Here is a 15,700-nt window from a genome sequence, read left to right as displayed (position 1 = left end):
GAATACACCGCTGTGATCGGTATTAATTGCCCTTAAGAAAGGAAACAACTTGAGTCCAGCAGATAGACGGGCACAAAACGTTACCAATGAATTTCACATTTAGTTCATCGCATTAACAATAGCGTTAATGCTGGCAACAAACGCTGATCAGGCTTCACCACACGCCTACGGCGTCACACGAGAGCTCTCACTCCCTCGCCTTTATATTTTATCAGGCACAGAACACATAGAGCAATCGTGACTTTTACAAATAGATCAATATTTCTGACACACCACCTACTCCACCGTAAAGGCAAAAAAGAAAGAAAAATAAAAACCCGAGCAGAGGCAGAGAACTGTGTCCGACATGTTTCAGCTTTCTTCCCTTCACTGACATTTGACCCGTCAGCCATCTCGTTCATTTAGAACAATAAAGTTTTTAATTAAAACACTTACTGTAAAAACCTGTTTACCGAAAAATGTAAGGAAAGTGACAGATGGGAGGTGTGCGTCGTGTGAATCAAATTATCACGCAAAATTATTTCAGCATTTATATTTCAGTGGAGATACTGTGTCTGAGCTTGAATTTGTCTACATAAATTTGAGACTACGCAAAAGAAATGTCCCCTGACCGAGTGCATTATGAGCCCTGTTATCGGAATGCACCACAAAGACCGTGCACGTTTATCATACCCTGGGGAGTAACTGGCCTCTTAAAGCTAAATCCAATCCCGAACATCAAGGAAAACTTAAATAAGGCGCTTTTTCAAAAACGCAAATCCGTTGATTTTTGCTGTATTTATTGGTTCCCAGTTTTTATATAAACTGGAAGTTGAGGCATAGACATAGTACATTTCTACAATTTTCAACAAAAATATAACCAATATGTACAATTATTGTATTAAAAATACAAAAAGGATACAGACTCCACCGATTGTCTTTCTAAAAGACATACAGGTACAAGTAGTATCAAAAGTATGAGGAAATCACCTATTAAATGTACATTTTACACTTGACATCACAGATCGAACTGAAATTAGCAGTTCTATTCACTACAATTACCTTATGCTTATACATTTTTTGTGCAACTTGTATTTGTACTAGTATTCTGTCTGCCTATACGACACAATCTCCAGACTAGAACAAAACCAATTAATGAATATTACCATTAAATTACAAACTCATAACTGGCAACTGAATCAGGGGGAAAAAAGAGAAAAAAATAAAACGATTTCTCAGGAGAGGAAAAATATTAAATAAAGCACTGAAGATACACAATACAGTGAAAAAAACTGCAATATCTTTCATAAAATCTAATTTTACCTACTGATCAATATGATCAGCTGAACTCATGGATACTAATAAAAACAAATGAAAAGACCAGCAGTGCCTCACATTTGAGTACTACTTAGGTTGGCAGCCTTCAGGTATATGTTTTCATATTTCCCCGGAGTCTCAAAAAAAAAAAAAAAGAATAAAAACCCAACAGAAAGTTTTTTTTTCAGTTCATAATTGAGGTTACTTAGCAGCAGAGAGCGGGTTGTTGTAAGCCAGCCTTTTTTATCTTTTCTTTTTGTTTGTTACACATGCAGCAGAAATCTACCATCGCACCTATCAGCAGAGTTCCGTTCTTCCACACGGAGGCAGTCAGACGGTGAGGACCGCAGCTAAGCTAAGCTAAGCGCGCGTGGCCCCGGAAGCGTCTCGCGGGAGCGCCTCGCGAGAACACCAATGTCTACCGCCATCTCTCCCTGCGAATTTCGCCCAGTTCCGCTAAAAGCTTACAAAACCCCAAAATCAGGTCAAATAAGAATAATACTGTAGTCATGGAGACGCATTTACACATTTGTTATCTAAGTAGGACGTACGTATTTTAAAAAATAACAATAATAATGCAAAGGATCTTGGGAAATCAGCACAATCCAGAGGTCTTTGTCCAGAGTGCTAAAATTCTGACATGATCTAGTAGGAAGTTGAAAACCCGCAAGAAGCGGTAATGTCCGTTTGTTCTGGTTAAAATCCAGAAGAAAAAAAAAAAATTAAAATTAAAAATACAAAAGAAGAAAGTGCAGCCGATGCTCAGCATGTGGGTGGTGATTGTAAACAGGAAGGGGAGGAGTCTTGGAATGGGGGTGTGTGTTTGTAAACAGGAAGGGGAGGAGTCTTGGAGAATGGGGGTGGTGCAAACACAAAAGTGGAGGGCTCTTGGAATGGCGGTGGGTGTGATGAGTGTCAGCGGTAGCGTGTGACTATTCCACGTTACATCACTGTGCTTTGTTCTTTTTCCCTCCGTAATTCAAGCGACAGTTCGTCCTTTCCTTTATCCAAAGTGCCAAGGCGTATGTTTTTTTTCCGTTTCTCTTTCTTTCACAGTATTTGTCATGCTGGGGATGCGAGGGCCCCCTGGCTGATTTAAGGCAGGGAAGGAGGCCATCAGAGTCCTGCCCGACAGGAAGGGGCGGTGGGGGGGGCTCCGCTGCTCCCCAAACCGGCGGCAAAGGCGTCGCAAAAAAACAAACCCAAAAAATAAAAAAACATCCAGCAGGGGGCGACATCCTCACACTGCAGACACTTGTTCATCTTCTAGAAAGGAGGGAGAGGGAGGAAACTCGGTCAGTCAATCATCATAGAAGCTTGGCTCATTTCCAGCATTCTCAGTAACCGCCAGCAGATGGTGCTGTTCTGCCAGTTACATTCTATCAGAAAACTCAAACTAAGCATGACTAAAGTGAGATGGAATGGCCTGTACTACCACTGCTGTACTGATACTCATCTTCACTCCCGGTCCTGGAGTGGAGAGCTGCAGGGTCTGCTGGTTTTCATCACACACTGATCACTGCTGACTCAGCTAACCTGCTTTCTTGGGGCTGAGCTGGTTGCTCGTTTCAAATTGAAAACAAAAATCAACAGCAGACACTGTGGGGCCACACCAGGACCAGGGCTACAGACCCTTGCTATTCTGGGTAACACACAAGTGCGCAAATCACTAAGTGTGCAAGTCACCAAGTGTGCAAATCCCTGAGCGCAGAGGCCCACACACTGCTTGGGTTACACTACACTAAAGGTGCATTTGTACTGATAATGAACTGGCTACAGAACATCACACAAGAGAAAGAGGAAATCAGCACTGGGTCTCATATTTTCCGCAGAACGCTGGGTTATGGCTGCTGTGATGTCACAAAGTGAGCGTTCTGTACCTCTGCCGAGTTTATGCACCGATGCACATCGTGAGCACAGTTAAACTACGTGACTGTGTGCGCAGGTGAAGCCGCACGTGGGACATTCGTTAGCAGTGAACACATGACACAGCATGAGGGTGAATATGAGCGGCGTGGAGCAGCGCATTCTCTCCAGCCTGGTGACAGTGCTCGTGGCAAACAGGCACACTTCACACGAGCCAATGGAAGGTGAATGAGTGCACGTCAACGACCAATCAGCATCATCATCCCAAACCACGGCGACAGCCACAACACCCCTCACACACACGCACCCGCACCCACACACACACACGCGCACAGTGGCGTTTCCTCACGACTATGACAGTGTAGTGCTGTAGATGCAAACCATGAGATGAACCAGGTGCCCGAAACGCATGCATGAGGGGTCCAGGATGCGGTGGACGCCACCTGCTGGTGAGGCGTGTTGTCTGCGCCTTGGTTGCATGCAGGTTTTTTTGCGGGTTCTGTCGGGGGTGCGCGGTGTGTTTACCTGCCTCTCTCCTGCCCTGTAAGTCAAGGCCTGGTAGTTTCAGGTGCATAAGCCACTGTCCTCCTCACAGGAATAAGTTTGGGAGACAAGGACTCACCCTCCTCCACAACCACCGCCTCCTCCGCCGCCGCCGCTGCCGCCTCTTCCTCCTCCTCCTCTTCCTCGGCCGACAGCCCCTGCGATCGGAAGTGGGGGAGCCGGGAGCAGTGGGGCCGGCCGTGGGGCCGCGGGGGGGGCAGGGCGGGGGGGAGGGGCGAGTCGCAGGAGCGCGTGACCATGCGCGAGCGCTGCAGCGCCACGTTGTAGTCCGGAGGCCTCCGCCCCGCGTGCCCCGCGCCCTCCCCAAAGTCCGACAGGGTGAGGGCCGTGTAGCCCGGCGGGGTGGGGGGGGGCTCCCGAAACCGCCCTTCCTTCCGCGCTGTAGGGGGGGAAAGAGCCGGGTGTGATACAGAATGACAGGACGCCCAGAGCGGGTACAGCCTGCACACCCACACACACGCACACGCACACGCACACGCACACGCACACGCACACACACACACACACAGGAGGCCTGGTCACACAGGGCCTGCGCGCCACTGAACAGCACTGATGTGAGAACGAGCCGGCCGATGTAGTTCAGACGTCAGAAAAAGAGAAATTACAAACACAGCTCGTCACTCAGCTGGAATACACTTGATTCTGGCACGTCTTTTCTCGAAAGCTGTGATATGATTTGTGTTATGGACAGTAGAACCTGTAGCGTGATGGACAGTACAGGCTGGTGCATTATGGGGACTAGAGGCTGGAAGCTGGTGCATTATGGGGACTAGAGGCTGGAAGGTGGTGCATTATGGGGACTAGAGGCTGGAAGGTGGTGCATTATGGGGACTAGAGGCTGGAAGCTGGTGCATTATGGGGACTAGAGGCTGGAAGCTGGTGCATTATGGAGACTAGAGGCTGGAAGGTGGTGCATTATGGGGACTAGAGGCTGGAAGGTGGTGTATTATGGGGGCTAGAGGCTGGAAGCTGGTGCATTATGGGGACTAGAGGCTGGAAGGTGGTGCATTATGGGGACTAGAGGCTGGAAGGGGGCATTGGACTAGGGCTGAGGTCATTATGGGGACTAGAGGCTGGAAGGTGGTGCATTATGGGGACTAGAGGCTGGAAGCTGGTGCGTTATGGACAGTAGAGGCTGGTGCGTTACAGACAGGACGAGGAGGCTTACTCATCAGGCTCTTGGCGTTGCTGGAGGTGACGGTGATGTGGGAGGGTCGTCCCGGCGGTTTGGAGTCCTCGGAGGTGACGGAGGTGATGCTGCTGGTTTCGGGGTCGGCGCTGACGTCCTTCCCGCCTCGGCGCTTGATGGTGCCCGTGTCGCCCTCCGAATCCTCGCCCCAGTAACCCGTGGAGGAGGCCCAGCTCCCCCGGCCCGGCCGCGCCCCCTGGTCCGCCCACGCCGCTGACTCCGCCCACAGCCCCGCCCCTCCCTCCGCCAGCGTCTCCCAGCTCCTCTGGTGCTGGATGGTCTGGATGTTGTCGTGGGAGCCGCTGGAGCAGGACGTCCAGCTGCCCCGCCCGCTGTCGGCAGCGTCCAGGGAGGCGCGGTCGTGCTGGTCCTGCGTCAGCTCGTCCGTGCTGGGGGAGGAGAGCACGATGGGCCCCCCCGCGTACAGCGTCCGGCCGTCCTGCATCGAGGCGTAGGACCTGGGGACACGGGTGCGAACCAGCCCAGTTCAGCTTTTACTCTCCACATCCACAACTAGAGAAACACCACACACTCAAAGTGCTCTGGGCCAAAGAAATACTGCAAATCTTACATTTAAAGTGCATTATTATTACTATTATTATTACTGCTTTTCAGTACTTATCACTATGATTGATATAGAAAATAGTTGTAGTAGAACATTGATAATAATGATGATAATAACAAAAAGTCCTATTATTCATATTATTGTATAAAACTCACAAAGAACACACCGTGTTTCCCAATATATATAAACTGCCCCAAAGCTAAGAACATGCGACTCAGTTGTGTGTCACTGCAACGCTGTCAAGGCCAAAATGTCAAATCAACAGGGAAAGAAAAAGAAAAAAAAATATCTGGCGTTGGTAACCAGTGACCGCAGACTCGATAGCGTTTTGTGTCGATGGAGCCGGAATGTCGGCCGCGGGCCGTACCCGAGGCTGTACTGGTCCGGGTCCGGCGGTGGGCGGCGGCCGAGGGCGGAGTCCACGGCGCTGACGGACAGCCGCTGCCGACGCTCCTCCCCCATCAGGTCCAGCGAGGAGTTGCTGACCAGGCTGGAGCGCGAGGAGATCTCGCTGTGCCCCGAATCGGAGAAGTTATCCACCGTCCCGCTGGGAGGCAGGGGGTAGCCTGAGCGCGGGAGAGAGAGGGGGGAGGGGGGGGGGGGGGCGTTAAACCCAAAACGTCCACCCAGACACCTCAGTGCAGGTTCTCTTTTGGATAATCAGCCCCGCTTCAATTCAGCAAACTCAGGAAATGAACTGGAATTTAATTAACTGAGATTACAGGAGAAACATGGGCGTCCTTCAATTCGTCGCCTGAATTTTAATTAATTCAGTGAGCCGAACTTCCGTTAATTCCCTGAACTGGCTCCAGCCTCCCCCCGGTCCTCCACCTTCTCATTCCAGATTCTGACTCGAAGCGGGAGGTGTCAGACCGCAGATCCAAAATGGCCCCCCACACCCCTGAGCTGTGCTGTAACACCAGAGCGCGGCCTTTACGACAGGACGTCCCCAGATATCCCAGGAGGCCGTGCTCGTATGCTAATGAGCTGGGTGGAGCGAGAGGGACCCACAGCTTTGAGAAACCCAACAACCTCTCTCTACCAAGTGCCATCTAAGCAAGGCACAAGTGCTCTCACAACCAGGAGTCCATATGCACTAACAACACACTCTAAATCTAGCACTACCGAGCCTTCAGGCGCCTGCGCTTGCATTTGGGGGTGGGTGAGAGGAAAGGGGGGGGGGAGAGAGCTGGTGCTCCGGGACCCCCCAGGGCTGACAGGCTAAAAGCTACGCGCGCGCGCGCGGGGGAAGCGCTCCCCGTCCACGTCTCCGTGGCGCACGGCCCACCTATCCCAGAGTGCCGCGGGCCGCCATTGTTATTCCGGTTACTGTTCTCGCAGGCCAGGTAGGAGGAGGAGGAGGAGGAGGAGCCCGTCAGCTCTGACTGACTGCGGGAGTGCGCCCTCCGCTGGCTGCCACCTGACAGACGGGGACAAAAGAGCGGTTAAAGGGCCGGCCTCCGTCGGCACGGCGGCGCTGCCGTCGGCAAGGCGACGCGGGCCGCAGCTACACGCAAGCCGAGCGGGGTGGGGGGGGGGGGTCAGGCCGCTACAGCGGAAGAGAAACACCAAAAAGCCGTTAAATCCCTCAGGACCAGCTAAGCAACACACTGCGGCAGCAAAGCGACTCCCCTTTGCCGTCAACCAAATTACCCACAAGGCCCAGCGGCAAAATGAACCACACCAAGCGGCAAACGCTACACAAAGCTGTCCGGAACACATCCGGGGGTGGTGGGGGGGGGAGGGGGACGTGTTTCGCACAGACGGAGAACAGGGACAAAATTTCAGCAAGCCCTGTTAGCTGTGCGCTAACACCAGGCTAAGCAGTTGCTCGCGTGTGACTGCAGGGGGCGCTAAAGCAGTGGATTTCACACAGGGACGCGTTAAATCAGAGCGAGCGGGAACGCCGCGCCCCACTCCGGTCATTCTGATCAGAGACCGCGTGATTGGCCGATGCGCGCTGATTACACAGGCAGCAGAAATCAAGCAGAGACACTCAGCGCGTTTGATTGGTCGGCGGTGCCACTGGGGCGGACGCAATCAGCGAGCGGATTGGCCAGCAGGGCTGCAGAGGCCTGCGACGCAGCTATCAGATTACCCGCAGCGTCTGTCCTGCTGTGAAAGGAGGCGTGTCTAATCCCGCGGTTCCCCTGGGAACCACATCCTGCACGCAAGGCAAACACCATTTAGTACACAGGGACACTCAGCACGACACTTAGTACACACAGAATGACACTCATTACACACAGACACAGAGTGCCACTTAGTACACAAGGACACACACAACGATACTTAGTACACTCGGACACGCAGCATGACATTACACATAAGGGTGGGTTATCTGCTCAAATAAACAGGCCAATAAAATGTTTCCCTCATGAAGAAACTGGTGCTGCTTACAGTTTTAAAATTATTTATATATTTAATGTGAATGTTTATCCACATTATACTCCAAAACCTGTTTCTAGGCAGTCTGCCCAAATACAATCGACATGCCTAATGAAAAAGTGTTATATTAACTGAACTGTAAGCTGAAGTGTCCAAAAGGGTGAACGAACTGGTCATTTCCCTAAAAATATTTAAGGTCCTAGGGCGTATGTTTACCCTCAAATCTAGTTCAAACTCTTTAAAAAACTATTCTATGTGACTATCTCACAGAAATACAGTCTGCAGTACAGGTAATGGGCCAGGCCTAACCCGGGGGGGGAGGGGGGTAAAACTGCAGTCCTGGGGGGTCCCAGCGCTTGCTGATCTTCGGTGTGCTTCTGCAGCAGTGACTCATTTAAGGCACTGATTCCACCGGAGAGTTCCCCGGGCCGCTTTCCAGGGCCGGGAAAGACTGCTGACCTACGGACAGGAAGCCACTAAAGCCCGCCGACTCTGCGGCGCTCCAGGACTGCAGACGCACCCTCCCCCCCGACCCCATCTCCCCACCCCCCACCCCGGCTTTACTGCACCCCCCCTCGGCTTAAGAACATAAAACGCAGCGAATTAGAGACGAAGGACGCCACTGGGCAGAGCTGGCGACAGGCGAGCAAGGAAGAGGGCTTCCGGAACATTCTCTCCCTGAAGGCACGTCAGGCAGGAAGTGACCCGTGCAGCCAGTTGCGGACGCAGCGAGGCCGTGCGCCACACGCTGGCCACAGAGGGCTTCCAGAGCTGAGGTATGACATGGCAGTATGCAGTGCGGCTGCATTTCCTTATTTAGCCACTAGGGGCAGTGTGTGCACACGGAATGTACTGTTAGCGGATGAGGAGGCAGTGCTACTGCATTGCTGTGAATCTACTGGTAAGTCAGGACTTTTTTTTTTAGTGGGTGTGGCCAGTCTGGTGAGGCACAGTGTGGGTGTGGCCAGTCTCTGGTGACAGAACAGTGTGTGGGTGTGGCCAGTCTGGCGAGGGACAGTGTGGGTGTGGCCAGTCTCTGGTGACAGAACAGTGTGTGGGTGTGGCCAGTCTGGTGAGGCAGAGTGTGGGTGTGGCCAGTCTCTGGTGACAGAACAGTGTGTGGGTGTGGCCAGTCTGGTGAGGGACAGTGTGCAGGTGTGGCCAGACTCTGGGGAAGGACAGTGTGTAAGTGTGGGCGTGGCTTTGAACGGGCAGCCTTTCTGTAAGGGGCGTGTCCTCACCTTTCCTGGGGGAGCTCTGGGGGGAGGTGGGCGGGGAGGAGAGCTGGGAGGAGGCGTTGGAGACGGTGTCCTCAGTCTGCCTTCTGTGCCTCTCGCTGGCCTCCTCTGACAACGACAAGATTTTCTTCAAGGCTTGAGGTGAACTTGTACCTTTAAAATAACATTAGAAAGGGGTTGCAGGTGGACCGAGTGTCACAATTACTATACCATAAGCTCATCGACTGGAAAACAAAAACACTTCGCAGAATCGGTCGAAACCGGTTTCATGAGAATTCAGACAATTTTCTTCCTGCCACTAGATGGCGATGTGACACCAGTCATACGGCTAAATACCACAACGGTTTCGAAGGAGTCAACATGAGCAGCTCACCACCACTTCGAATTCGATATTATTATGCTCACCATCTCATTCACCATCCCATTAAACCTGCCAATCATCCAGCAGGGTAAGGTCACACCCCCTCCCCCCCTGAGCAGAGCTGTGATGTCACACGAGAGGGGCGTGGTCTTACCGAACGGCGGCAGGTCCTTGACTGGCACTTTCTTGCGGGAGGGGTAGAGGGAGACGGCGGGGACCTGCAGGGCCTGGGGGCCCTTCGGCAGCGGGTGTGGGGGCTGGGGCGGGTGGGGCGGGTGCGGCTGGGCTTTGGCCTGCCCTGCCGCGGCACGCGGGACCACCGGCGACGTGTCCGGCTTCTTCTTGTCTCCGGCGCTCTTGGGCACTGTGATGTCATAAAAGGCCAAACAGGATTATCACTGACTGATGATCCCCAGTGCGGGCAACACACGCACTTGGGCACTGTGATGTCATAAAAGGCCAAACAGGATCATCACTGACTGATGATCCCCAGTGCGGGCAACACACGCTCTTGGGCACTGTGATGTCATAAAAGGCCAAACAGGATTTACTGCGTGTGTCACCAGGCGGCAAAGCCTGCTGGCACTTATGTCATAAAGGAACAGCGTTATCACTGACTGATGATCCAGTGTGGGCACGTCGCTCTGGGCCTGGTTGTCAAACGCCCGGACACGCGGATCGCACCCTGGCACTGATGTAACACGGCCCTTGTCTTGTCCCACATGCTCTTGGGCACTGTGATGTCATAAAAGGCCAAACAGGATTATCACTGACTGATGATCCTCAATGCAGGGCAACACACGCTCTTGGGCACTGTGATGTCATAAAAGGCCAAACAGGATCATCACTGACTGATGATCTTCAGTGCAGGCAACACGCTGCGCAGCTCTGAGCACTGCAATGCAGCTGGAGGCCTCACACTGCGTCTGTGAAGGCAGACTATGCAGGACTTGAAAATACTATAAAATAACCATGCTCAGTCATATCTATGATGCACTGGCAATCTCTGCCTTTGCACACATTTTCTGAACCCTCTGCCTGTACTACTTATTCAAAAATGTGTAGTGTATGTTTCTGGGTGTGTCCCTGTTTTCTGTGTGGTGAGGGGTGGGTGTGGCTACTGTGCATGTATGGTGCTAGCTAGCGACTGCAATGGTGGAGGTGAAGAAGCACAAGTACAGCCAAGAACGACAAGCTGACAAGGCTCGTTCAGGGCTCCCTTGTGAATGAGATTTCCCTGTATAAATTAAGGTTATCAATCAATCTATCAAACAATCAAAAACCAGAGTCAACCTTGGAATTGCTTTTCCTCGATGGCAACAACTATCAACAAACCAATATATAAAAATAAGAACGGGATGAAAAATGGGAACAATAAAAATGAATGGGCAAGGTTGTGGACGGAGGAGGAAGCGTCTTTGATTGTGAACACAGGACCACAGCAAGGCTATAAATCCTGCATACTGGGCCTTTAACACGGTGAATCTGACACTGGCTCATACCCGGGACACTCAGACCCTCCATGGTCACCGTCACACAGGTTTCATCAACCACAAGGTGGCGAGGTGGAGGGGCAGGGGGGTGGTGAGTAGGAGCGGGCCACGGCAAGGCTAAAAATCCTGCATAGTGTGCCTTTGACTCAGTGACTGACTGCAGGAACTAAGCGTGAGCGAGTGGGAGTGGGCGGGGGGGCGAGCGGGCACTCACGCGTGTTGCTGGACGGCTCACACTGCTGGGACATGGCCTGCAGGGCCTCCTCGTTGGCGTCGGGCGCCAGGTGGCACAGGTACTGGCGCACCTTGCGGGCCATCTGCGCGTCCTCGTACAGCTTCTTGGCGTTGAGGAAGGAGCTCCGGCGCACGCGCTTCTTGTGGCCGCCCGGCTGCACCACGTCCAGCATGGCGGCGTTGGCCGAGCCCTGGCTCAGAGACCTGCGGGGAGGGGGGCGGGGGGGGGGGGCGAGGGAGAGTCAGACTGACGCCCGGGGCAGGGAAGGGGGGGGGCAGAGGGGAGAGGAGGAGGAGGAGGAGGCTCGGGCGCAGACATGCACCAAGACATCTGGGGCTCGTGACAGTCCATGCCTCATTCCAGGAAACGGGAGAGCAAGTCACACACCGGGGGGGAGGGGGACGCCAAACCAACCCCCTCCCCCCGCCCTCACCCCCCACCCCTCCCCATGTGAAACCTCAACCCTTCACTCTCCACCTGCAGCCTCTCTGTCCCACTCCCACCTGCACCTGCAGTACTGCTGCTCTCCACCAGAGACCCCCAGCGTCAGGCCTGCGCTACAAGCTCACTGGGACAGGAGGGGCTCATGCAGATACAGCGCCCCCCGTCTGCAGTCCACAGGTACTGCCGCTCAAACAATGTGCAAAGAGCATGACTAATAAAAAAAAAGATTCACTACTCAGGAAGGTAACTTTTCATTCAGGAATGCAAAAAAATATATATTAATTGAGGGGGGATAATAAAAGAAAAACTGAACTGCGTAACTGAAAATGCGTTAAAACATAAAAACATGCCGTTTAGAACACTGGGATCAACTCTCGAGAACTCCGCACCTTTCAAACCGATCTCTTTTGCCCGTTAAAAAACAGGTTTGGACCCATGGAGCACAAAATATCATTCAGATGAGGAAAATGTGACAAATACGTTTCTGCGACGTAGTTCCTGACATAAAGCAAGCATTTTAAACAGCACTGCAATTTTGTTTTTGTTTTTGGATGGTTATTAGTGATTGAATTCACACGCATGAAAACGAATTTGGTTTTAGTAGGATTTGGATGATTGATGCGCGATGCGGTTAGTTTGGCATGAACACTGCGGTACTCCAAGACTACGCCTGGCAGCTCCTGCACACAGAGCACCCCCACGGGACCACACTGCAGGAACCTGAACACGGGACCACACTGCAGGAACCTGAACACAGGACCTCAACTGCAGGAACCTGAACACAGAACTCACTGCAGGAGCCTGAACACACACTTGACAGCAGGAGCCTGAACACAAACCTGAGAGCAGGAGCCTAAACACAGGACCTCACTGCAGGAACCTGAACACAGGACACAGCTGAACACAGACTGACGCAGGAACCTGAACACAGGACCTCACTGCAGGAACCTGAACACAGGACCTGACAGCAGGAACCTGAACACAGGACCTGACAGCAGGAACCTGAACACAGGACCTGACAGCAGAAACCTGAACACAGACCTGACAGCAGGAACCTGAACACAGTTCCTGACGTCAAATTTTGCTCGCTTTCCAAAGAGACAGGTTTGGCAGGAGCGGAAGCGTTAACGAAATAAACAATAAAAGAAAATTGTAAAAAAATTTAAATTAAAAAAAAATAAATTTAAAAAATACAGTAATGGCACGAGCGTTGAGAAACTAAGGAGGCAGACGAAGGAGAAGAGTAAATGCAGATGGGCCAGAGGGACAGCATGAGCGCGAGAACAGGGCGAGCAGTCACCAGAACTCACCCCAGACTGCGCCACTTCTTCTTCCTGTAAGGAGAGCCATGAACATTGAAGCGTGGCACAGGAGAGAGACGGAGAGAAAGAGACAAGCTTAGACAGGAAAGACCAGAGAACCCAAGGGCCCATGGACACACATATACACACACACACACACATACATACACACGCGCGCATACACATACACGCACACACACATACACACACACGCACGCGCACATACACACACATGCACACATACACACACGCGCGCATACACATACACACACGCGCATACACATACACACACACACGCGCGCATACACACACACACACACATATACACACACGCACACACACACACACACGCGCGCATACACATACACGCACACACACATACACACACATGCACAAACATGCACAAACACACACGCACACTCACAAACACCCACATGCACACACACACACGCACACTCACAAACACCCACATGCCACAACAGCACATCACAAACACATGCCCCACACACACACACACCACACACACACCCGCATGCCACACACACACACGCTCTAAAGCATGAGAGACACATCGGATAGAGGCCACCACTGTCCACCCAAAGCAATGGAATGTTCTGGAAGGAAGCTGGATCGACTGACAGTGAAATACAGGCAGAAGTATGTGCACACTGTGCCGCTACACCCCCCCTCCGCCCCTTCCCCCCCCAGGCATTATTCAAGGATGGCTGCTACCAGATTTTCGGGGGGGGGGAGGGGGGGGCTTGTTTCATCACAAAATCTAGTCGAGGCCTGTCTGCAGTGGGCACTGGCTGACCATGAATGGAAAAAAAAAACAAACAAAAAAAAAAAACATTTAAACGGCAACTTGGAGATACTTGGGATGAGTGGCGTTTGGCGTTTTTTCCCAGGGGGGGGGGGGGGGTCTGCCGGTAGCGGCCTACCTCGTCCTGAACATGAGGGCGGGGTCCATGTTGACGGACGCCATGCGGCCCACGTGCCGGATCTCCTTGGCGATCATCCGCAGCTTCTCGAAGTTCACCAGACCGTCCACTTTGGAGTCGTTGCCTGAAACGCAGAGCGCGCGCAGGGGGGTTTGCTTCAGCGTAAAATACCCCCGCTCCACACGCTAAACGAGGTCATGGGCGTGTGGCTTTACTGCTAAGCATTCTCCCGCTATCAGGTGTCAAAGAGTGCAGAAGTGTGTGTGGTGTGAGTGCATGTGAGCGTGAGCGTGCGTCTGTGTGTGTGTGCGTGTGAGTCTGTGTGTGTGTGTGTGTGTCTGTGCGTGCATGCCTGTGTGCCTGTGTGCGTGCACGTGAGTATGTGTGTGTGTGTGTGTGTGTGTCTGTGCGTGCATGCCTGTGTGCCTGTGTGTGTGCACGTGAGTCTGAGTGTGTGCATGTGAGTGTGTGTGTGTGTGTCTGTGCGTGCATGCCTGAGTGCCTGTGTGTGTGCACATGAGTATGTGTGTGTGTGTGTGTGTGGTGTGCGTGTGTGTGTGTGTGTGTGTATCCAAGCATCAGCCTCTGGTTGAGGTATGAAAATCAGTATTTCAAGCTCAGTCAGGAACATGTCATCCCTGGTGCAAACGGCATCAATCTCAGCAAACGGCAAACAGAACCTGCACGCCCAGCGTCTCCATAGAAACCGAGAGCGCAGACGGGATCTCATTTTCAGGACCGCCGGCTCACCTTCGTGCAGGAACGTCAGGTCCTTCTTGATGACGGGGAAGAGGGGGATTATGGGGGGCTGGAGGTTCTGGTTGTTGAGCACGTTGCGGTACTTGGCCATGTTCCTGGACGGGTCGAACAGGTCCTGCAGGTCCTGGAACAGCTTCTCGTACTTGCTGGGGAGCTTCTCCCAGGTGCCCCGGAGTCTGGACACTGGAGCCAGGTTCAGCCCACTGAGGAAGAGTGGGGAGATCAGTGAGGGAGGTTAACATCGCTCCGCTGCAGGACAGTCAGTGAATAAGGAACCCCCTCTACAGCTGTACTACTGAGGTTTTTCTGGAGTTAAGATCCTCTCTGGAAAGCAACACTCCAGACGCAATTCTAAACTAAAGTTTGTATCGACCTATCTTCCTGATCAAAGGGGATACATACGGAAGGTTCTGGTCCTTAAAGATGCACAATAACAAAGATTTTTTTATTGATTATCTACCTTCTGAGCACGGAAACTTCTGCAAGAAAAACAATGCCCTCAGCACAAAAGTTCTGACGGACAGATCACCATCTCCAGGGGGGAAGAACGCAATTATAAAAGCGCACTATAACATTTTGATTGACTGCTGATTCACCCTCTCAACGGGGAAACAGACAAAAGGACACGGTTGTAAAAATGCACTAGAATAAAAATATTGATTGGCAGGGACAATGATAAATGTCCAACGGCTCAGCGATGAATCTGGCGGATCAGTGGATCGAATGAGGACTGTGGACCAGTGGGAAACCACTGCATTTTCATTTGCATTTTCATTTTCATTTGCACTTGCATTTGCAGAGGCTCTTATCCACAGCAATTTAAAGACCTGTAACAAGGCTGGATAAACAAAAATATGGCTGCTGAGGAACTAGAGCTCAGCTATTCAAATCAGTCCAGGAAGGCCAAGAACTGCTGGTTTTCCCACCCTCCACTTCACCTGGGAAGTCAGGTGTGAACACGGTCTGGCCAATCGGCAGCGCCAACTCTTCAGTTAATCGTCCGGGAGAAAAGGAAAACCAGGGCCGGATTTGAACATACACATACAAAGACAGTGGTGAT

General features: G+C 52.2%; 1 protein-coding gene across 13 annotated transcripts in view; it reads right to left on the bottom strand.

Annotated features, from left to right (window-relative positions):
- Positions 1-762: 762 nt before the first annotated feature.
- Positions 763-15,700, bottom strand: part of LOC135255802 (rap guanine nucleotide exchange factor 2-like) — a 60,103-nt gene continuing 45,165 nt past the window's right edge. For 4 of the 13 annotated variants that reach the window (XM_064337446.1, XM_064337448.1, XM_064337449.1 and 1 more), the window contains 11 exons: positions 14,632-14,843; positions 13,882-14,005; positions 12,950-12,973; positions 11,175-11,398; positions 9,622-9,831; positions 9,110-9,259; positions 7,579-7,644; positions 6,769-6,900; positions 5,848-6,046; positions 4,895-5,373; positions 763-4,105 (listed from right to left, as the gene is read on the bottom strand). In XM_064337446.1, coding sequence (XP_064193516.1) covers positions 3,711-4,105; positions 4,895-5,373; positions 5,848-6,046; positions 6,769-6,900; positions 7,579-7,644; positions 9,110-9,259; positions 9,622-9,831; positions 11,175-11,398; positions 12,950-12,973; positions 13,882-14,005; positions 14,632-14,843 — 2,215 coding nt within the window. In that variant the 3' untranslated portion in view covers positions 763-3,710. The remainder of the gene's footprint in view (positions 4,106-4,894; positions 5,374-5,847; positions 6,047-6,768; positions 6,901-7,578; positions 7,645-9,109; positions 9,260-9,621; positions 9,832-11,174; positions 11,399-12,949; positions 12,974-13,881; positions 14,006-14,631; positions 14,844-15,700) is intronic. The other 9 variants (XM_064337457.1, XM_064337458.1, XM_064337459.1 and 6 more) reach the window with 6 other exon arrangements.

This window comes from Anguilla rostrata, chromosome 5 (assembly GCF_018555375.3).
Source record: "Anguilla rostrata isolate EN2019 chromosome 5, ASM1855537v3, whole genome shotgun sequence".
Lineage (NCBI taxonomy): Eukaryota > Metazoa > Chordata > Actinopteri > Anguilliformes > Anguillidae > Anguilla > Anguilla rostrata.
This window is presented reverse-complemented; position numbering and strand designations above follow the sequence as displayed.